The sequence below is a fragment of the Heliangelus exortis genome, chromosome 2 (genome assembly GCF_036169615.1).
Source record: "Heliangelus exortis chromosome 2, bHelExo1.hap1, whole genome shotgun sequence".
NCBI lineage: Eukaryota > Metazoa > Chordata > Aves > Apodiformes > Trochilidae > Heliangelus > Heliangelus exortis.
Window position 1 is genome coordinate 148,923,000 of NC_092423.1, and position 22,694 is coordinate 148,945,693.

General features: G+C 45.9%; 1 protein-coding gene across 1 annotated transcript in view; it reads left to right on the top strand.

The window, feature by feature from the left end:
- Positions 1-22,694, top strand: part of ADGRB1 (adhesion G protein-coupled receptor B1) — a 295,541-nt gene that overhangs the window by 163,858 nt on the left and 108,989 nt on the right. Inside the window, exons 8-15 of the mRNA XM_071736934.1 lie at positions 1,858-2,022; positions 6,390-6,491; positions 8,001-8,107; positions 8,850-9,044; positions 10,673-10,741; positions 14,274-14,382; positions 15,564-15,707; positions 20,012-20,087. Coding sequence (XP_071593035.1) covers positions 1,858-2,022; positions 6,390-6,491; positions 8,001-8,107; positions 8,850-9,044; positions 10,673-10,741; positions 14,274-14,382; positions 15,564-15,707; positions 20,012-20,087 — 967 coding nt within the window. The remainder of the gene's footprint in view (positions 1-1,857; positions 2,023-6,389; positions 6,492-8,000; positions 8,108-8,849; positions 9,045-10,672; positions 10,742-14,273; positions 14,383-15,563; positions 15,708-20,011; positions 20,088-22,694) is intronic.

Sequence of the window (22,694 nt, forward strand, 5' to 3'; positions counted from 1 at the left end):
TGATTCATGCCTCTCTAAGACTTGTCCCTGTCCTCATCCAGTTGTGCCTTAAAATAATAACAACAACAACAAAATCATCAACAACAGCTATAATGTAGTAATTCCTCCTGCCTCTGCTGTTGTAGCCAGTACCTTCCATTCAGAATAATCATCTTGTCTTCATAGGCTCCAGGAGAGACAATTCATGCATGAAAAACACAGAAAATTGAAGCAGACACCAGAGTGCACCTAACACCAGAAATCTGTGTTTCTCAGACTTAAATCAACCCCATAGAGCTGTAGGTGCAGTGTGCTCCCTTTATTGCAGAAGTCTTGGGGAGTCCGTTGCAAAAGGACTAACTGGGTCAGCTGAAAATATTTTGGAAAATATTTTGATCTGGAAAGAATTCTTGAACTACTTAGAACCTTCAAGATTGGTCAGCAACTTATTTTTCTTTCCATGCTTCTCTCCATGCCCATTCCCTGGTTCCCCCTGGGTGCTCCACACCTCTTAGACCATAGGACTGAGAAGGAGTGGACCCCTGAGACTGAGAGGGTCTTCCACCCCTTTCCAAGAGAGCAGGAACAGCCAGAAATAGCTCAGCTTTTTGAGGAACTCTTTATACCATGTTCAGGTGAACAAGTGGTGTTCTCTCCAGATGGTAAAAATAGAATCCAGTAGCTCTTCAGCCTGGCATAGTTGTTTCCTCAAGAGAATCCCTACCCTCACCATCTGCAGCAGAGAATAAACAGCACTTAAAACAGGTATTGGACTTTTTTTTTACATGTAGGTTTTTTTCTAGTAGGTTTTGGCCTTTGAGCATCTCACCCCCTCTTTGCTGCTTATAGAAACAATAAGGACCTCACTCTTCTTTAGACAGCTTTATCCTATTGATTTCAGAGGTAGATATCAGGTGTTCCACTGCAAACAGTGTTACCAAATTAATCACCAGAGGTTGGTGCTGTTCCTCTTTGACAATTTTCTCCTACTTGGGGAAGAAGAGAGGGGATCCTGCTTTACTAGAAGGAGTTATTCGACCCAAAATGATGGGTTAACTCCTAATTTAAACTCAAATAGTAGTCAGCAGACTTAGGTCCTTGCTCTAGTTCTGTCACTGAGTTGTTGTTTCCCATCTGTGATGCAGCAGAGGGGAATGTTTCCCTACTTTGCAGGCTTGTTGTGAGGGCTAATTAACATTTCTTTAGCACTTTGATAAATGCCATTGTTAATGTAAAAGAAGTAGCATTTTGATAAATGCCATTGTTCACGTAAAAGAATTAACATTTCCATCTGTAAAGATGTTGGGAGAAGGTACAAGAGGAATGAGACAACATTTTCCAAACCTGTTTCTGAGGCACAAAAAACAGTGCATTGTGGAAATGGGTGGAAGTTGATGTTCATGATTTCCTGTCCAAAGACACTGGTGGTCTTTCTAAATCCCTGGGACAGACTTTCTCTGGGAAGACTGATTTTCACACATTTGTTCTACATCCAAACCAAACTCAACTGATGGCCTTTGGCTGATGGGCATGGTTGCCAGGCAGGTTGAACCCCTGCCCACCTGAAGAGGTATTCATGAGGACAGCCCCAAATCTGAGCCCAAGGAAAGAGATAGGACTGGGGTTTTTTTTTGCAGGGGATGAGGATACTGAGGAGAAACACAAGAACACTCTTCAAAAGGCTGGAACAATGGGAAAGAGCAAACAGATTTTGTGTATTTGAGGACCGAAGACCCAAAGGTGGAGATCTTCCTTCCCACCAAGCCATGCTCTTACTCAGCCTATGTTTCAGTGTTCACCTTAGGACCTTCCCTCCTTCTCTTGCAGATTAAGTTTGAGATGTGACAAGATGTTTCTCCCTTTTTTTGTTGTCTCCAGTGGATGGGAAGTGGCAAGCCTGGGGAGTTTGGGGCAGCTGTACCGCGACGTGTGGAGGGGGGACTCAGAGACGGGACCGTGTGTGCTATGGACCCTTCTTTGGTGGAGAGACTTGCCAAGGCCCCAAGGAAGAGTATAAGCAATGCAATGACAGAAAGTGTCCTGGTATGTACCCCAGAACCCTCACACTTTCCTTTGAATAGACATGGCAGGGATTTTTGGAAAGAGTCTCCTGTTTCAGAGAGATGAATGCAACAAGGGGTTGTTATCTAGTTGGATCCTGCCAATAACCCAGGTACAAGGTGCATCAAGGACTTCATTTAATTCTTTCCCAAGCCAGTGTGACCATGCTGATTTCAGTGAATGTTTGGTAAGTCCTCTCAGTTCATGCTTGGTTTTCATAATTTCCTTGCTATGGAGTCATAATAGGAAAAGTCACCAGATTTGATATCAAAAGCTGATACCAGCATGAGGTAACTGAGTTCTGAGGATGTTGCAGTGTTTTCCTACCCTTTAGCTAGCCTCCAGGAGACCTGAACACAACTTAATTTTTCAAACAGACAGATGTGTCTATGTATAAGTCAGAGCCTTACCCAGTCTCACCCTCAGCTACAAAAATGGAATAAGAAGCAACCACCTGAGAAAAAGAGCAAGTGAGGTGTAGGACAGGGAAAAAAATAGAGTTTCATGTGAAAAAAGACAACAGGGACAAGTACTTGCAAGTGGGGAAGTTTCTATCTGTCTCCCAGATCTTAAAAAGAGGCCAGAGGAAAGATGTCTGCACTGGGTTTATTTCTTACTCTCAGCTGAAGCACCCAATGAAACTGCTGATGTGGAGTCAGTGGTCCCTGTGGTGTTGGGAGTTAAACTCCACTGCTTGTAATGGCCTCTCTATTTTTGAACAAAAGGGTAATTAATTCTGAGAACATCTCAGTCAGAGGCAGAAAGGCCTCTCATGGCAGTCCTAATAAAACAGGGTGTCTCCCTAAAAGACAGTCTGGAGCTCCACACAGAGGGAGAAGTTTTGGTGCAGATGTTTCAGAGGCTGCATCTGCTGTGCTGAGGCCAAGTCCCTCCCAGCCTCCCTTGCAAACTGCTGAAGACAAAGATAAAAGTCAAAGCACTTCAGCGTGGAAGTTTCAGCTCATTTAGCATGAAGATAACACAGAAAGAAGACACCATATTCACTCTTTCCAGCTACACTTTAATAAAAGACATCACCTCTCCTTACAAGCTGTGCCTCTCAATTAACAGGTCCTGGTGAGGTTCTCTTCTGGCTCAGCCACAAAGCTGTCCCTTGCCATAGAAAATCTGAACATCAGGTTGTCTGGTGGTGTCTGCAAAGTGATGGGGATTTTGTTCAGATTCAGTGTTTGCCATCCCAAATTTTTCTTTACATTCCATAGGGGCTGATTCCCTTCAAAAGGAAAAAGCAAGTTTTGGGGACTGAGCCCTGCCAGGGTTCAAAACCAGAAGGGGCTCATTGCAGTTGGTAATTTGGAAGGGAAGGAAAAGGAGGCTAAAAAGGCTAAAAATAAACCTGCTCAGTTTGTCTTCAATAAAGTATCAAATGCTGGCATGATTGGATTTGAACAGAAGAACTGAGCTTAACTGGGTTAGTAATTAAAATCTCCCTGTGCAAATGGTAAGGAGGATTTTGTTACAAAGAAAGATCAAAAAAAAAAAAAAAAAAAAAAGAAAAGATTCCCTCCTAGGCTGGGAATTTCCTCTGCACTCTCTGGCAAGACAATGCCAGACAACCTGTATTTCTAAAGAACTGTGATCCACAACAGTCCTCAGGGAGAACAGTGGGGTTTGTCAAATCAGAGAAGGAGAAAGGGGATGTCAGTCAGATATGAGCTTGCACTCTCTCTGGTTTTTTGAGGAGCTCTCTTTTGTAGCTAAATGTGCTCCAACCTTCTCACCCTTTTCCCCACCCCCTCCTTTGAACCACCTCCTTTGGTGGGAAGAATCTGTGACCATGGTCACAGCACTGGTCCAACGCTGCCCCAAGCTCTCCCCATCACCACATGCATGGGTGACTTAACCTTGGTGTCCTATGGTTCCATGTCAACAGGTTAGAAATAAAACTACTTCTTTTCCACCCCTATTCTACACCCCTTATCTACAGAAGTCATAAGGTCTTGGGATATGGACTATTTGCCAGGCAGAAAGGGACCTGGGAGTCTGGATTGACAAGAAGCTGAACAGGAGCCAGCAGTGTGCCCAGGTGGCCAAGAAGGCCAATGGCATCCTGACCTGGATCAGGAAGAGTGTGGCCAGCAGGTCCAGGGAAGGGATTCTGCCCCTGTGCTCAGCCCTGGTGAAGCCACAGCTTGAGTCCTGTGTCCAGCTCTGGGCCCCTCAGTTCAGGAAGGATATCGAGGTCCTGGAGCAGGTCCAAAGGAGGGCAACCCGGCTGGTGAAGGGACTCGAGCACAGGCCCTATGAAGAGAGGCTGAGAGAGCTGGGGGTGTTCAGCCTGGAGAAGAGGAGGCTCAGGGGAGACCTCATCGCTCTCTACAGCTCCCTGAAAGGAGGTTGTAGCGAGGTGGGAGTTGGTCTCTTTTCCCAGACAACTTTCAACAAGACAAGAGGGCACAGTCTTAAGTTGTGCCAGGGGAGATTTAGGTTGGATATTAGAAAGAATTTCTTTACGGAGAGGGTGATCAGGCAATGGAATGGGCTGCCCGGTGAGGTGGTAGGTTCTCCGTCCCTGGAGACATTTAAAAAGAGCCTGGATGTGGCACTGAGTGCCATGGTCTAGCAACCACACCGGTGGGTCAAGGGCTGGACTTGATGATCTCTGAGGTCCCTTCCAACACAGCTAATTCTATGATTCTATGATTCTATGATTTCTGCACCATTTCAGAGCATAGCAGGGGTCCTGCTGTCCCTCTGGGACTTTATTACAATGGTAATGACTCAAAAAGGGAACTTTAAAACAGGGGAAGGAGTATCTATTGCCAAAAAAAGAGCATTTAGTTGTTTATTGTCAGTGCCTACTTGTGGGGAACCTGGATTTGAACTGGAGCTGGGGGTGAAGCCACAGCCTTGGAGCTTGACTTGAGGAGATGTGTAGGCATCTTATTGGGTCTTGCATAAGTTCTTCAAAGAAATAGGACTTCCCATGACCAAAATTTTAGGTTTGAGCCTTCCCCATAGCCAGGTTGGTGCTCTGGGTAGATCCAGATGAGTTCATTCTTAAGTATTTACTCCATGATGCAGCTCCTGAAATGATCTAAGTCAACACATCTATTGCTCAACCCTTCTAGAAGGAAACCTTCAAGGTCATCACTTGCTCTACAGCTCTGTTCAGAGAAACATGAAAACTCAAGAGGTCCCTTTTTTTCCTTTTTAATGGCAGATGAGCAATTTTCTACAGCTTTGGAATGTCTCCACTGGCACCCCTGGACCCTGGTATGGGCAGCACTTTCCTGCATGGGAAGGAAACTCAGCAGGCAGCTGCCAGCCACCATTTTTAACTTTCCTGACCAGTTGCAGGCATGCAGTCAGCCTCCTTTTTATTGGTAGTTTTACAGACATGATAAATAAAAGCTATAATTGAAACACATTAAATATAATTTATTCTTCTGCCCACTCTCAGGAGTGATAAATAGTTTTAACAGCATCATCCTGGCTCCCTCCATTCTACATGATGGAAATCATGAGATTTCAGCACAAAGCTCTCCTGCAGTGAATGTTTTTTTTCCAGGTCCCACCAGCTTGGGGGCCAACTCAGCTCCAGCCACAGACAGCAGCATCCCAAAACCTCCTTTAAAAGACCTTTTTCTATTATGACTCCAAACATATTCCTGCAGTTTCCTGGACTCTGCAGTAGTGTTTGGAAATGAGTTGTTAAAAAAATCTCCTGTATGTAGTTCTTGGGGGGTGGGTTATCAGGAATAGGGTAATACGGTTAGGACAAGGCTGGACGTGATGATCTTGAAGGTTTTTTCTAGCCTGAGCAATTCTATGATTCTAACCTGGGGGATATATTCATCTTGGGTTTTTTTCTATTTATTGTTCTTTCTTCATTCCTGCTCCAACTTGTTTACATTGAGCATCATTCTAGACACATCCAGCCCTTGAGGTGGTGACCCTGAAGGATTCAAGGAGTCAAGAGCCATGGAGTTCTCCCATAAAAGGGGGACATCTGCCATTAAACAAGAAAAGAAAACTCATTAGTAGGGTGTAGCAACAACAGCTTTCTTGCAAAGAGCTGACACAAGGCAAGGCAAGCTTGGTAGTGGACTTTCCCAGGTTGTTACATGCAAATTAGGGAGCTAATCCTCAGGATGGATGGATTCCCAGTATTCAGAGCAGCAGAGCAAATTTCAGAGAGGTTAAGTGGCTTTGTCAGGGCCCATGTGCCAAGCTGTAGAGCTGGGATTTCACCCCCAGGTCTCCTGGCTCCCACCGCCGTTCTGTTCCCTCCAGACCGTTCTCCCTTTGTTACCTTTTTCCATTCCCTTTTTCCACGTCCTTCCTGAGGAGGGGGCTTTACCATTGGAGTTTTCCCTTCCATGCAGAGCCCCACGAGATCTGTGATGAGGAAACTGTTGCTTCTGTGGTTTGGAAAGAGACACCCGCGGGGGATGCTGCAGCCGTCCGGTGTCCTCGCAATGCCACGGGTAAGGATGACTCCATGCCATGGCTGGGGAGTTGTCCCAGCTTCAGAGTATCCTTTGTCTTTTGCTTTTGAGATGACTGGGGGAGGAGAGGACAAATAAATGGCCTTCCCTTCACACAGAGATACATTTATTCTGGGTCTCATGGTCCTTCACTGTTTAAGAACGACTCCTTGGCTCAAATTGGAGAAGCTGAGGTGGTCACCCATCCACCTTCTGCCTAACCTTGGACAGCTTTGTAATTAAGGGTTACAGTGGTGTGTTCTCCCACAAAGGAGCTTTATAGAGTCCTCTAGACTTGGCTGATATATTTGTCTCCTCTGCCCAGAAAAGATGAAAATATCTGAAAGGAGGAAGTCTGAACTGCATTGTCTGCTCACACTTAGGGGCTTTTCTCTCCTTAGAAACCATAGAAGCTCTATAAAACATATTTTTGTTGTTGCCTCACCCCTGGAAGTGTTGAAGGCCAGACTGGATGGTGCTTTGAGCATCCTGCTCTAGTAGGATGTGTTCCTGCCCCTGCAGAGGGGGTGAAACTAGATGGTTTTTAAGGTCCTATTCAACCCAAAGAATCTATGACTCTATGATCTTCAGGTGGACAAGCTGATGGTCTAATTATGGTGCTGTGAAGTGATAAGAACATCCAAGTCTTGTCTGTTTTGACTGTGGCCACTTGTCCCCCAAGGCCCCAGGACACATGGTGGTGGTGGAGGTTGCCTTCAGCTGGATGTTGCTCACTCCCAGGCAGAAACAGAAAGGGGAGGGCAGCAGCTTCAGTAGTGAACGTGGAGATTTTATGCTGTTTGTGTGAGACTGTTGGTTACAGACAAACCTTGCAGTTCATTTTGCCTGTGGCATCCCTAGTGATAACCTAGAAGAAAGGCTGTAGCCATAGCAAGCTCACTGAGACATTGAGCAGTAATAAAGGGATGGTGGAGCCAGCAGAGCCTGCTCCTCAGAGACCCTTCAAATGGCAGCATCATTGTTGGAGCAAGGTGATGCCTCTCCCCTTCCTCCTAGGTGGTTTGTCCATCTGTATAGTAAAGTGTGTGCAAAACTCATTGGAGGAACTAAGGAAAGGCTTGGGGGAGGATTGCAAGCAGCTTCCAGAGGTTTTCAGCTGGTGCAAAGATGGTGCTGTTGGATTTTTATTATTATTGTGTGGGCAGCACAAGCCCCTGGGGCTGGTTTAGTTGCAAGCACCAGAACATGCCACCTGAGGAGGATTTCTTGAGCCCTTCTGTCCTCCAGGGCAGATAAAAAAAACTTCTTTCACCTTGACTACCCATGTCCACTAACCATTCCTTTTGCTCTCTTGCCCCTCAGTAAGAAAATTCAGGAGAAGGGAATAAAAATAATCTCTCCTATGTGCTTGCACGTGTTGTTCAGGCATCTCCAGGTGCCCTTGGTGCCTCCATGGAGGCACTGACCAGTTCTGGGTGACCTCTATGAAGATGTTTGGCTATTCATCCTGCTGTCCTCACTCCCATAATCCTTTCTTTCCTCTTCCAGGCTTGATCCTTCGAAGATGCATTCTAGATGAAGAAGGGATAGCTTACTGGGAGCCACCAACATACATCAAGTGTGTTTCTATTGATTACAGAAACATACAGATGATGGTAAGGAAGACCCCTTTCTCAGCTCAATGGGATCCCACCGAATACTTATTACAGTTACAGAAAAAAAAAAAAAAAAGAAGGAAAACAGAATTTCCATATGAAAAGGAGATGCCAGCTCTTCCATGCTTTCCTGTTTTTCTCTGCTTTACTTGTGATGCATGGGCACTCCATGGGCAAGGAATGGTTCATCACTGGGTATTTTAAAATCTAGTTTGGCAGAGTCCAGGCCCTACCAGGTCTTTCATAAGATATTGTAAAGGTAAATGGTTGTGACTATATCACTTTTCAACAAGCCACTTATTTTTGTTAGTTTTAAATTCATCCTCGTGATGATTTTTGCTGGTCTCCTGTGGCTTGCCTTAAGAGAACATTGAATTTCTGAGAACTGTCCTCTCCTACTCAGGACAATCTGTTCCAAATTAGTAATAGGAAACTAAGGGTTTGGGGCAAAAATCTTCTGCTAGCTGGTCTTGGGTTACAAAGAAGAACAGTGTCTGGGTGGTAGAATAAATTCTTCTGAACTTACACACCACCTTTCAACAGAAAACTTCACTTCTGCTCTCCAAACATTTTTAAAATACCACAGGCTCCTCAGGCCAGCAAAGATTGTCAGATTCATCCAACCTGCACTCAGAGTTACAAGAAGGGTCAAAAATCCTCCCTCAGCAATTCCTCCCCCGAGCTCATTAGCTTGGCTTTCACTGTCCCTAAGATGTCTGTCAGGTTTCTCTGTGTTTCTCAGACCAGGGATCATCTTGCCAAAGCTCAGCGTGGGTTGATGGGAGATGGGCTGTCAGAAGTGCTCCAAAACCTTGTGGAAATATCTCAGGATGGGACCAGCTACAGCGGGGACTTATTGTCCACCATCGATGTACTCAGGAACGTGACAGAAATCTTCCGCAGGGCTTATCACAGCCCAACTTCTGGGGATGTGCAGGTGAGATGGAGTCCATAACCTGGACCACAGGTGATGGTTACAGGTGTGTGTGCATGCACAGGGCTCAAGGTTTGTACCTCCTTTGGATCTCATACAATGCTGATCCGACAAGCTGGTGTGCCCAGGTGGCTGAGAAGGCCAATGGCATCCTGGCCTGGATCAGGAACAGCGTGGCCAGCAGGTCCAGGGAAGGGATTCTGCCCCTGTGCTCGGCCCTGGGGAGGCCACAGCTTGAGTCCTGTGTCCAGTTCTGGGCCCCTCAGCTCAGGAAGGAGATTTGAGTGCTGGAGCAGGTCCAAAGGAGGCAACTGGGCTGGTGAAGGGACTGGAGCACAGATCCTATGAGGAGAGGCTGAGGGAGCTGGGGGTGTTGAGGCTGGAGAAGAGGAGGCTCAGGGCAGACCTCATCACTCTCTCCAACTCCCTGAAAGGAGGTTGGAGCCAGGGGGGGTTGGGCTCTTTTCCCAGGCAACTCTCAGCAAGACAAGAGGGCACAAGAGGTCTCAAGTTGTGCCAGGGGAGGTTTAGGTTGGACATTAGAAAGAATTTCTTTCCAGAGAGGGTGATCAGCCATAGGAATGGGCTGCCCAGGGAAGGGGTGGATTCTCCATCCCTGGAGATATTTCAAAAGAGCCTGGATGTGGCACTCAGTGCCATGGGCTGGGAACTGCAGCGGGAGTGGATCAAGGGTTGGACTTGATCTTAGAGGTCCCTTCCAACCCAGCCAACTCTATGATTCTATGATTGTCTTTGGATGTAAAGAAAAATCACAGTTTGAGGTGGTTCTCTCTGACTTCTTTTAAAAGAACTTGAAAAGCCAAAGTCACTCAGAACTGTTTTAATCTGATAGCACTTCAGTGTGGAGTCTAATTGATATGAGGATATTATTTGGAAGGGATTGCAGTCTAATGGCTAAAGGTAAGATGACCCTGATGGTTTCTCATCCCAGGGTTTCAGTTTCAGCAGCTGCATGCGGAGTGGTTACAAGATCTGCCCTTGGGATATGCCTTGGGATGGGTGTATGACTTGAAACACTGAACTGATCCTACAGGATTTGCAATGAGTGGTAAAAGAGGGGGAAAAAAAATCAATTGTCTTGAAATATATCCTTCCTTTCTGTAGTGTGGTGCAAAGATAATACCATGCATAACATCCTCTTGATCCATCATTGCTTCTCTTGACTGGTCATAGAATAAAAAGGATCATAAGGTTTTCCTACGATGCAAATAACAGAGATAGTAGAAAATATGATAGGATGGAATTTGTACAAGGCAAGATCATCTGTTTTTAACCAGTTTCTGACAGAGATCTACCTAATCTGCTAAAAATATTTAGCAGTGGATACAAGACATATTCCCAGCCCAATGCCTTATCAGATATAGTAGTCAAAATGAAGAAGACCTTGGGAAAAAGACTTTGGGAAAAAACTATGTCCTTTTTTGCTGTTATCATCCTTGGGGGCAGAGGACTATGGAATGCTGTGGGACCCTTTGGAATGGATCCAGGAGAACTCTCCTGGAGCATGTTTGTTTCTCACACATTTCTCATGCATCACTGTGATCTTCCTAGCCTACATTTGGCTAACCATGTTTTGGTTTTTTCCCCCCCCTTTTGTCTTCCTTCTCCAGAACTTTGTCCAGATCATCAGCAATCTTTTATCGGAGGAAAATCGGGAAAAATGGGAGGAAGCTCAACTGGTATGAACCTTCAGCATCTTCCCTGAAACAAGACAAGCTTTCAGCATAGGCTTGAGCCATGACAAGGAGAATTTCCAAGTATCTACATGATCTCCTAGCTCTTCTTCCCCATGATGCTTCATGTGCAACACATCTCTGTTTCAATTACAAACCTCAAAATAACTCCAACCACTGTTCTCCTTGGATAAGTCTTATGATGAAACAAACAATCCAGACACAGTCACCTGGGGTCAGCTTCAGGGTTCCCTTCCAACCTGCTGATTCACACAATTGGTTGTGAGGGTGAGGGTTATTTCTGCATGAAGAACACTGAAAAACAGGCTGAATACCAAATTTTGCACAGTTCTCAAAGGTCAGGCAGGGTTTGGAGTAGGTAACCCTCCCAGATTGCCATAATTCCCCTCTTTTCTTCTTTCCAGAAATGGGATGACATGGGTTTCCTGGCTAAAAAATAAATGCAGGACAAACAGGATTTTTATACTTTAGAGTTGGGTTCTGCTCAGTTGAGCTTCTGATTCTGCTCAGAATGAAGTGAGCAAGAATTCAGTTGTATTTTGCTTTATTTCTCTCTTCTTAGTGTTAAGGATCCTGCTGCATAATCCTGTTGCTAAAGCCTCGTGTATCAGGGAACAAGCTGTTTATTTTTCTATCTCTGACTTATATGCCCCTTGCCTTTTCTGGCCCACTTGAACTCCCTTTTGGGCTTCTGTGAGACCTTTTCCTTGTCTTTTTCCAATTCTCTTGGTGAGTCCTTGGGTTGCTCAATGTTGTCATCTCACTCCAACCTTTAGGGATCCCATCAGAGTGAAATATTTCTGCCTCAGACCAGCAGCTCTGGTGGATGGGTCCATGTTAATGCTTATTCCTTCCGTGTTTATTCCTCATTGCATCTTGGAACAGAAACACCAGCTTGAAAAAGAACTTGGACAAGGAATATAACTCAGCCTTTGGGAGAGATCAGTCCTCTGATCCACCTACAGATGGGGATCAGAACACAAGAGTTCCTTTTTAACCACTTGCTTCAGCTACAAAATTTCCTTGCAGAGGTCTGGAAACACCAAACAATCAAGAAAAAATCATCCAGCACAAAAAGCAACCTCAGAAACCAGCTACACTCACACCAACAAGGGAGATCCTCTAGGAAAAACCCTCTTAGTTGCAGGTGTTGGAAAAATTGTTGGCAGCCCAGAACGTGAGACAGTGACCTGAATCCAGTTTATTCATGAAACAGAAACTCCACCAGGAGCTGGGAAGTCTTTTGAACCTGTTCTCCTCACTTAACCCTGAGATCTGCTGATTTCCCACTGCATAAAGAAAAAGATGATGATGTGGTCTGGCTCCGGGTGAGATCAAGGACCATCTGGAAATGATATTGTGCAGCTGGATGGCTTTGAGCAGTCAGGTTGGACCAGATGACCTCTGAGGTCCCTTCCAAACTCAACCATTCTGTGGCTCTGGGATTATGTGACCAAAAAATCAGTTTCAAGCCTACAGGTGAATGTACATATTTCAGCACAGGGCAGAGGAGACTTTCAAGTTGTCATGACAACAGGGAAACCCTGCTGATCCCCTTGAAAACATCTACAGCTTACTCTCTGTGGCAATTTTTTGCCACCAGCTTTCTCTGTACCATCTTCTCTTTGAACCTACAGGTCAATACAGCCCAGCCTGATGCCAACATGATCATAACCTACACGAAGAGTGGGACCATCATGGGGAGAATGTTTGCCTGGCTTATGTTTTAGTGGAAGCCAAGACAACAGCCTAAACAAGGACTTGAGGACAGAGAAATCCTCATTAACAAGAGATTTCTGCAGTCTTTGTCTTTCTTCTTCGAAGCTGCTGGACCAACCTCACTCCCCAAATTTACCAAGATTAACCAATTTGTTTAAAACAAGGTCTTTAACTCCCTGTTTGCTCATCAGAAGTAAACCTGAGATCATTACAGTCTCACAACCCAGTGCCAGGCACAGATTTTTTTCAAGGGAGATTAAAAAAACCCAGACAAACAAACAACCCAGAAAAGTATTCAAAGAAGAGCTCTTGTGGTTCTTGAGGAGATTGTGTTGACCATAAAAACTTCAAAGATGATGGCCAGTGTTTCTTTGGACTTTCTGATTTCAATATCTTATAGAATATAAAACTCTTAAAAACAGCTTCCTCACTCATTTTTCCTCCTTATGTTCATACTCCTTGCCCATGAACTTGCCAGCTCAGCCTTCCTTCTGCCTCCATCCCATCCTCCTGTCGTTCTTGTCCTCAGCTTTCCCTTCATCCCTGCTGAGCCACCTTGAGGTGTCTGGATTCTGGTGAGGAGCCAAAAATGTTATGGAAGTGGTGGAAAAAAAAAATGGAGATGTAAGGAGCTGAACTGCTTTTTTTCATGCTTTTTCTTCATCTTCTTGTGGTGTTTTTTCAGCCTCCTGAGTGAAAAGTTCTTTGAGGAAAAGGCAGGTAGTCATCTGGGCTCATTCCAGATGGATTATCTTTTATGAGCTGTGTCACTGGAAAAATAGTTATTGTTTAGCAGCCTTGTGTTAGCTTGGTAAAATACAGGTGAAGAAGAATTATTGCAAATATCTTCATTGTCAGGGAAGCACCCGGGAAAGAAAAAGAGGCAGAGAAATTCCAAGACAGTCTGGTCCCAAGAAGAGGCAAACGGGTTGTTTGGAAAGTGAGGTCCTGCCAGCAAAACAGAAAAGCACAAAACCAGCTGGGGATAATTTTTTGGATAGGATTATGTGATCTAGAGCAAAATTAATCTTGTGTGGTAGAAAAATGGACTCTGTGTAATGTTCCGTGTGCTCCCTCTCAGCTGATAATTTATATATACATATATATATATTTATACACACCAACAGAAATAGCCCAAATATGTTTCTCAGACAAAATATAAAAATCCCCAAGTTTCAGGGAATTCTAAGGCTTGGGAAAGGCTCTCAGAATTTGACAAAGGACAAAACTTCAACTCACCAACATGGACACATCTTCACTCTCTGGCGTGGCATCTCTGGATGTGCAAAATGCCTCTGGCTTGTTGGCAACTTGGTTGGGCCGAATACTCCAGTCAATGGGTCTGGAAAGAAAGAAAGTGGAGCTATAGGAAATCATGGCTGCTAAGAGTCTGTCCTAAAACATTTCTCTTCTTCAATTAACTGTGGGAACAAGATCATAATGAACATCAGCAGTATCTTATCTGAGTTGTTGTTAGCAGAGCTAAGGAAAAAGAGATGTACAGATTATCTTCTGCTTCAGAGAGCCCCAGAAATTTTCCTTTGCTTTGAGATATTGCTCTCAACCTTAAGCTTTATCAATCTGAATGCCATCTTAGGGTTTTTTGCTCTTTCTTTTTATTTTTTTTTAGGATTCCTATTAAGTTTTCTTTGCCCTCATTCTTCAGAGCTCCATAGTATTCCATTAAGTCCAATTTCTGCTCCCAGTACACGTGTGAGGAGAGAAACCTCTGCCTCAGACAAACCCATTCTGTGCTCTACAGCATCTCTGCTACTAAATATTCTCCCTCTTTCTGCAGATAGGGCCAAATGCCAAGGAATTGTTCAGGCTGGTGGAGGATTTCATTGATGTCATCGGCTTTCGCATGAAAGATTTTCGGGATTCCTACCAAGTGACAGACAATCTGGGTGAGTTGATTTGCACTTCCCATCTTGGGAAGCTCTAATTACAGTGAAATATGCATAACCTGGGCTCTGGGGTGGGCAGGAGGGAAGACAGAAGGTGATGGAACATTAAAAGGTCTGGGGAAAGACATGGGTGATTGTAAATATGGGGTGGTTTTCCTCCAAGTCAGTTAAGATTTCAGTGTGAAGTTCTTGGAAAGATCTGGGAGATATCTACAGAATCCTGAATGGAGAACAGATGATGAGCTGGGCAGAATTAGTTGGTTTCTTTTATTTTTTGCAACACAAGAGCTGCACAGCAGCCTAGGAATTGATCAGGCAGCAAGCAAACAGCAGGTAGGATTTGATCCATGCCGTGTGACCACTCACAGCATGGAATGTGTTGCCAGAGGATGTTGCAGAAGCCAAAAAGTGCAGATGGGTTCACGATGGGATTAGAAAATGGACAAATGAGAGGTCCATTGGTGGCTGTTAAAGCTGATGACCTGGATACAGCCATTAGCTGAGGAAATCCTGCTGATGGCTGGAAGCAGGGAGACCAGACCAAGAGATGTCTTGCTCTGTTCTTTCTCACATTTCTCTAAGCAGCTGCTACAGCCACTCCTGGAGACTCCAGGTTTAGTGCAGGCAATTCCTTTCAGTGAATGGAAAGTCCTAACAGTTGGTGTCATCTTCCTTCATGCAGAAATAGTACCTGAAGATCATATAATCACTGAGTAGTTTGGGTTTTATGGGACCTTAAAGATCATCCAGTTCCATCCCCCTGCCATAGGCGGTGACACCTTCCACTCAGCCAGGTTGCTCCCCATCCAACCTGTCTTTCAACACTTCCAGGGAATCCTGGAGTTATGGAATTATGACACGTTTTTTTCAGGGCCACCTGGGCCAGTGTCTCACCACCCTCTAAGAAAAAATATTTCTTCTTCTATCTAACCTAAATCTCCCCTCTGTTTAATCTCCCTCCCTGTTTAAAGTCTTTCTGCCTTCTCCTGTAGCTACAGACCCTTATGAAAAGTCCTTCCCCAGCTTCCTTGTAGGTCCCCTTCAGGCACTGGCAACATCACCATTATCGAATTTCAGCCTCACTCACATCTGTCACTGCTGTCTCTGCTGATTTTTTTCAGCAGAGAGGGATTTACTGAAGCTGGCTTTGCTCACTGCTTGTATTTCTCACATCCCTCTAGTCCTTGGGATTCACAAACTCCCTGCCAATGCAGCCACTGACATCACCTTCCCCATGAAAGGCTGGAGAGGCATGGTGGACTGGGCCAAGAACTCAGAGGACAAGGTCACTGTCTCCAAAAGCATCCTGTCTTCAGGGCTGACAGGTAGGCAGTCCAAGTAGGACACTCCAGAAGAATATTTCTTCTTTGTTTTCTAAGAGAGGTTCTTCCCATTTGCTTGGTCTTCAAACTCTCCTTCCAACTCACCAAAGAATTTGCTCACAAAAGGCTGGTCACCCAAAGCGTTGCTGAATGTAAATGAAGTTTTCAGGTGACCAAGAGTCAAACCTAAACACATCACAAAAGTCCAGGGGCAGGATTAGTACCTGGATGTGGATGTATTTCTTCTAAACGAACAACACGTTTATAGAAGAGCAGGAGTTGGCACAAAAACTCAGGGCAACACTGAACTGATGGGGGCTTTTTTTCCTCAGAATTCTAAACTTTTGGAGATATGCCTGGTTTTGTTGGGTCACTCTGTCATTGCTGTGTGTTGGGGCTGAGCTGAGTTCCCAATCCTCTGCAATAAATGGTGTGTGCTGAAATGGGTCCCTCATGCCTCTCCCTAAATACACCAGGTTACCATTAGGGGTAGGGATTGGTCACTGTGGGTACCAGGTAGGTATAATTAACCAGAGCAAGAAAGGAAGGTGCCCAAGGGGCATGGTTCTGTCACCTAGGAGCATGGCCATGTGGGCAAACATGGCTGTAGATGCCTTCCAAGATTGGATGCATCCCTGAGAGGGACATCAGATGAGGGGATTGAGTGTTTCCTCATCAAGTTTGCAGATGACATCAAGTTGGGTGGAAGTATTGATCTGCTTGAGGATAGGAAGGCTCTGAAGCGGGTTCTAGATAGGTTGAATCAATGGGTTGAGGACAATTCTATGAAGTTTAACAAGACCAGGTGCCAGGTCCTGCATTTTGGTCACAACAACCCCATGCAATGCTACAGGCTTGAGGAAGAGTGGCTGGAAAGGGGCTCAGGTGAGCTGGGGGTGTTGGTCAACACTTGGGTGAATATGAGCCAGCAGTGTGCCCAGGTGGCCAAGAAGGCCACCAGCATCCTGGTTTGTATCAGGAATGGTGTGGCCAGCAGGAGAAGGGAAGTGATGGGGTCCCTGTGCTCAGCACTGGGGAGGCTGCACCTCCAGTGCTGGGTTCAGTTCTGGGCCCCTCACTACAAGAAAAAACATTGAGATGGTGGAGTAAGTTCAGAGAAGGGCAACCAAGCTGTGGAAGGGTCCAGAGAACAAGTCCTGTGAGGAGAGGTTGAAAGAATTGGGATTGTTTAGTTTGGAGAGGAGGAAGCTGAGGGGAGACCGTCTTGCTCTCTACAACTGCTTGAAAGGACATTGTAGGGAGGTGGGTGCTGGGCTCTTCTCTCAAGTGAATAACAACAGAACTGGAGGAAATGGCCTGAAGTTGCACCAGAGGAGGTTTAGACTGGATATAGGGAGAATTTCTCTACTGAGAAAGTAGTTAGGCATTGGAATGGGCTGCCCAGGGAGGTGGTGGAGTCACCAACCCTGGAGATATTTAAAAACTGTAGATGTGGCACTTCAGGACATGCTCTAATGGTGCTGGTGGGTTCTTTTGTTCTTTTTTGTTTGGTTTTTTTTTTTGGTGAGGAAGGGGATGTTGATGGTTGGACACAATGATCTTGGGGACCTTTTCCAGCCATGACAATTCTGTGATTCTCTGATCTATGGATAAGCAGCTGGGAGTCCCCATGTCACGCTGAGCAACTGATGGAGCTGGGTCAGCTGCATGGACAGGCTTTTCCAGATTGTGGTTTTATGACAGATATGTGAAATTTTCTGCCCTCAGAATGGGCATTTATCACTGAGCTCACTGGCTCCACAGCTGTAGAAAATGGAAGGTGCAGTGCCAGATCTCAAAAGAAACCTTACAGGTTCTGGGATATTTTGGTGGAGCATCCATCCTTGACCTAGATACAGGTCCCAGGAACCAATGTATTTAAGGTGCTTATCTTGATTATCTTCTGTCAGAGAACTTTGGCCAGATTGAGCTCTGGGTTTTCAAAAGCAGGACCTTAAGCTGGGCCTCTTACTGAGGTGCTGGCTTTTCCTTGTGGATGTGCTGGTGTTTTCTGGCTTTGAGAGGACAAGCTGCTGGCTGCTGCATCAGGCTGTGCTGTCCTTCCTTGGGACAGAGGCCAGAGATCATGAGTTGTTGCTGTCAGAAGACCTCTGCCCTCTTCTTGTCAACACCAGGACCTCTTGTCATGGGCTTCCCTACTGGGGATGGAAACAACACAACCATCATTTCTCCAAAGCCCCAAACCAGTGAAGTGACAGCCCCAAGGGTAAACAGTGAGTCACTGGCAGATCAAAAACCACATCCAACACTCCCTGTGTTTTGCTGTGCCTTGAACACAGCATCATTTTCCTGGGAGAAGTTGGAGCACATTTGGGAGGGTTATTACAGCTTGTTGAATGAGCCTGTGGAAACCTTTGGAATACTTTAATCCCTTGTTGGACAAACTAGTGGCACCAGACACAGGCAGAGCTGATTCTGCTCTGGGGGTGTTGACTGTCCTAGAGGCTTCATCTTCTTCCCCATGGGGCTGTTTTCCAGATTTCCATTGCAAACATCCTCAAGAAGAGCTATAGGGCCCCAAGCTGTAGTCACTGTGGAGTTATGGAACCCAATTTCCCATCTGTCCTCAACTTCCTGTGATGCCCTGTTCCACTCAGGGCTGTATTGCCTCTGTCTTCTTCAGCAGCCCTCACCAGTGGTCTCTATTTTTTGAGAGTTGACTCAGTGATGAACAGGGGAGATGAACCTCTGTCACTTTTGATCCTCAACTTTCCTTAGCCACAAGAAAAAAAGAGCAAGTGATGGAGGCAGGCAGCTCAATGAGACCCAAACCAGATCCTTCACTTCTGAGACCTGACTTGGCACACTTGATTTCAAAATCATAGAATTATTAAGGTTGGAAAAGACCTCTAAGACCACCAGATCCAACCATCAACACAACACCACCATGCCCACTAGACTGTGTCCTGAAGTTCTATGTCTCTGTGTCTGTTGAACACCTCTGGGGGTAGTGAATCCACCTCTTCCCTGCCCAGTCTGTTCCAAAGCTTGGTCACTCTTCCAATAAAGATTTTTTTTTCCTAAGTCCAGCACTAATTCATGTAGTTGGGTGATGTGAAGGAACATGGCTGGGGAGATGTTACATGACCAGAAAGCAATGGTTTCAGTTGGGTAGCCTGGCAGAGGAGTTCTTTTATTTTTTTTTTTTTTTTTCTTTTGTATTCTAGGACTGATGGGTAGCATTGCCAAAGATCTGTCCCAAACCAAAAGAGAAAACCTCCCACCTCTATTACATCCAGGATCCTTTGCTTTCCTGGGAGGGTGCTGTGATAACCCAGCCTGGGGGGCTGAGAGCTTTTCTTGCTCACAGCCTCACAGGAGCACACCTTGCTTCTCTAAATTCCCTACCTCATTCTCTGAGCACAAGGAGGGAAAACTCTCTCTGAAGGCAGCAGAATCCTTTGCTAAAGAAGCAACTGCTCTGCAAACCTGCCTGCCAGTCTCTCCTAGTTCTGTTTTCACCAGCTACCCTACTTGAGCCACAAAAACAAGACAGACACATGGAGTTATCTCTGCCCTGCTCTGATGGAGTGGGTGAAGTTTAAGTTCACCTGGGACATCAAGGAAGCCCCACCTCAAGGTCCTTTTCCTGGCTTCCTCAGCTCTGTTTTTCCCCCAGCCACTTCCTTTTTTCTCCCCCTGAAAATTTAGCTGCAGCTTGTACTTTTTCAGGGAGAAGCTCTTGCTTTTTGCAGCTGGGTACTGCAAGGCAGAGGAGGAGGAGGAGGTCAAGTGTTGTGCCTGGAGGTCAAGTGTTGTACCCAGAGGTCACACAGATGATTCAGGACCCCACGACCTCCTGAGGCTTGACACGAGTTGTGGGATCAGACCAGGCCCAGTGGGATGTCTCTCCTTCTCAGCAGCCCTTGTCAGGCCCAGCACAACTCTTCCCTCTGATGGCTCAATAGCTCCAGATGGGTCCAAATGCCTGGGGGTGGCTGCAGGAGACCTTTCCACCCTGGAAATTTTCCTGCTGTGGTTCTGCTGGAGGGATTAGCAGGATTTCTGAAAAAGGGAGCACCAGGCTGGTCACTGGGGATGAGTGAGGCTTGTGTGAGGACTGACTCCTGAGGCACCAGGTCATCCCAAAAATATCAAACCCATCCCTGGGACTGGTGGAGACCCAGTGTGGTGACAGCAAGCACTGCACCCCAAGTAGTGATGCTGCTATTGGCCATGCAACGAAAATACCCTCCATGAGAGGTCTAATCTGCACCCTGGTGAGAACAGACATCCTGATTGCCTCAGTGCTGTTGTCTTTTTCCCTTCCCTTTGGTGTCCTGCAGCATCAGATGACTCCTCTGTCTTCGTGGTGGGGACCGTGCTGTACCGGAACGTGGGCAACATCCTCTCCCTCCAGAGGTAAGAGGGGCTGAGCAGCTGGGAAATCATCAGCTTTTCCTGCTGATCCCTTTGGCTGCAGAGCCCTGGTCTTTCAGGCAACCAGCAAAGCTCCCTGGGTGCAACAAGACAGATTTTGACTCAACAGTGCAAAGATTTTCATCCCTCCCTGAGTGATGCTGCGCATTGAGGTGGGGTCGGGCAGGCACTGCTCACCCGGATGGCTGAAGAATGGGATGGCAGGAAGGATGGGATGGAAGGAAGGATGGGATAGCAGGAAGGACAGGATGGCAGGAAGGATTTTTCCAGCCATGTGCAGCACAGAATCCAGGGGAAGCACGGTGCTGGTTCAGCTGCCACATCCCTGCCTGCTGGCTGCCTGCCACCCTTCATCCTCCAGGGATGGATTCGCACGCTGCCCTCCTCATCACAAGGGATTTGTTGTTGCTGTTGTTGTTTTTTTAAGGGGGGGCTTGACAGATGGGGGGGAGGGTGCCTTGTTCAGCTGTCCCCATCCTCCTGAGCTGCTGAGGAGCTGCCAGCCACACCGAGCCCTCCCAGAGCATCACAGCAGAAGAGAAGCTGGGAGAGAGGAGAGGAGCAGAGCAGCACGCCTGGATGCACATGTCAACCCTGTGCCTTGGGCACTGAAGCTTTTGTGTTTAGCTCCCTTTCTTTTTCTTCTCTGTCTCTCTCTTCTTCTTTTTTCTTTTTTTTTTTTTGTTTTCCCTTTTTTTTTTTTTTTTTTTTTTTTTTTTTCCCAGGCTGGTACTGAGGCAGTAAATTAAGCATCCTAAGGCACCTTCTAAATCTGTTCTGCACTGATTAGCGTGAGCCCATTTACCACAAACACCAGGGCATCTCTCCTCACTGATGATCATTTAAATACCTACAGATTTAGCACTGGGCAATGGCAAAAGAGCTGCAAGTGAGTGCAGAGAAGAATTAGCAAGCCATCCAACTGTATTCTGTAATATCTTCCATTACAGCACTGGGAATTAGATCAGAAGGGCAATAAACATCATTGGCTCAAATGATCCAGTGGTATTTCAGCTTTCTCTGGTCAGGCACTGAATGGGCTCTGATAATCAGCAGCTGCAGCAGCCACAGTCTCAGAACAGCTTCCCTACAGGAGCTCTGGTTGAAGACATCCCTTAATTAAAGGACAATTCCCCTATAAAAAGATCCAGAGTCCTGAATCACCTGTGGAGATTCAAAAGGGGAAAAAAAAAAAAAAATAAACCAACCCACAACATAAAAGTACCTCTTACTTCATCGCTTCACCACCATAGAAATGGACACAGCAATGAAAAGAGGAATGTCTTTAAATAACCCTGAAGCCATACAGCACCTGCCTATGGGGTAAAAATACTTCTAAAAATATGGAAAGTATTTCTGACCACAAAAGAGAGAAGTTATGCCAGGGCACACACAAGCAATAAGGACCCAGATCCTGGGACTGACCACAGTGATTCGATGCAGAGTAATTTTTTCCCTAAAAGAAATAGGGGAAAAAAAAGGATAAATAGATTTAATTCAGCAAACATCATCAGCTGGGCTCTTCTTAATTGTCCCAATTTCCTTCCCCCAAGCAGCAACTCCTTATTAGAGCCACATCTTTCTCTAACCCTTGCATCCAGAGATCCCTGTGGTTTTTTTGGCAGCTGTGGTGGAATGCAGAGGGTACCTGATTTTTCAATCCAGGGAGGTGAGTGATGCTTGGTTCAAGCTGGACACTGCTGGAGAGGACATGGGCAGCAGCTGGAGAGACAACAGCCTGGCACCTGGTAGCTTCATGTACCAAACAGCATCTTTACAGCTGTTTGCAGAGTCCCTACAGCCACCAGGAGCCCTCTGAGCTCCCCTGACCTCCTGCCCAAGCCAAATTTGGATGTGATTTGTTTTCTTCCCAGAAGCTGGGCTGTGACATCCTTTTTGCAAGAGGCAACTCTTCTTCTTCCTGAAAGCTTCCCCTTGATGCTGAGTCCCTCACCTCCCCCTGGCAAGCTGCTCAGATGTTTAATTACCTTTTCTGCTAGAAAGCTGTCTCTTATTTTAAAGCTGAATTCGTTTGACTTTTACTTCCAGGCACTGGGCCTTCAGGTGGGCGACTGAAAAATCCCCCCCGTGCAGGGACCTGTCAGACTTGCCTTTCAACAACCACCTTTTGTCTGGTTTTCTAGCACCTGGATCAATTTTATGTCTCTTCTTTTGAACTGTTTCCACTGGTTCCCCACCTTGAAGTGGAATTGAAGCCAGCAGGCCAGTAGCATCCTGACAAGGAGAGGTACAGAGAGAAGATGACTGCTCCATCTCCTTGCTCCTGCCCAGGATCACTTCTGTCCTTTCTGTCACAGCTTTTTACTCTGCAGTCAATCTTCCTGGGTACATTTTGGGTCACAGCTCCCTGGAGCAGAGCCTGTAGCTCAGCACACAGACCTTCCCCTCTCCAAGCTCAAATGCCTTTCCTGACTCTTGGATGCACTGGGATGACTTCTGCTTGGGTTCTGACTGTTTGGTCATTAAAGAACCTTCCCAGCCTGCCCATGAGAAGCTTTTGCATGTTAATGATTTGCCAAGCTGAAAAAAAAAAGAAAAAAAAAATTTTAATCAAATGCTTCTTCTGCT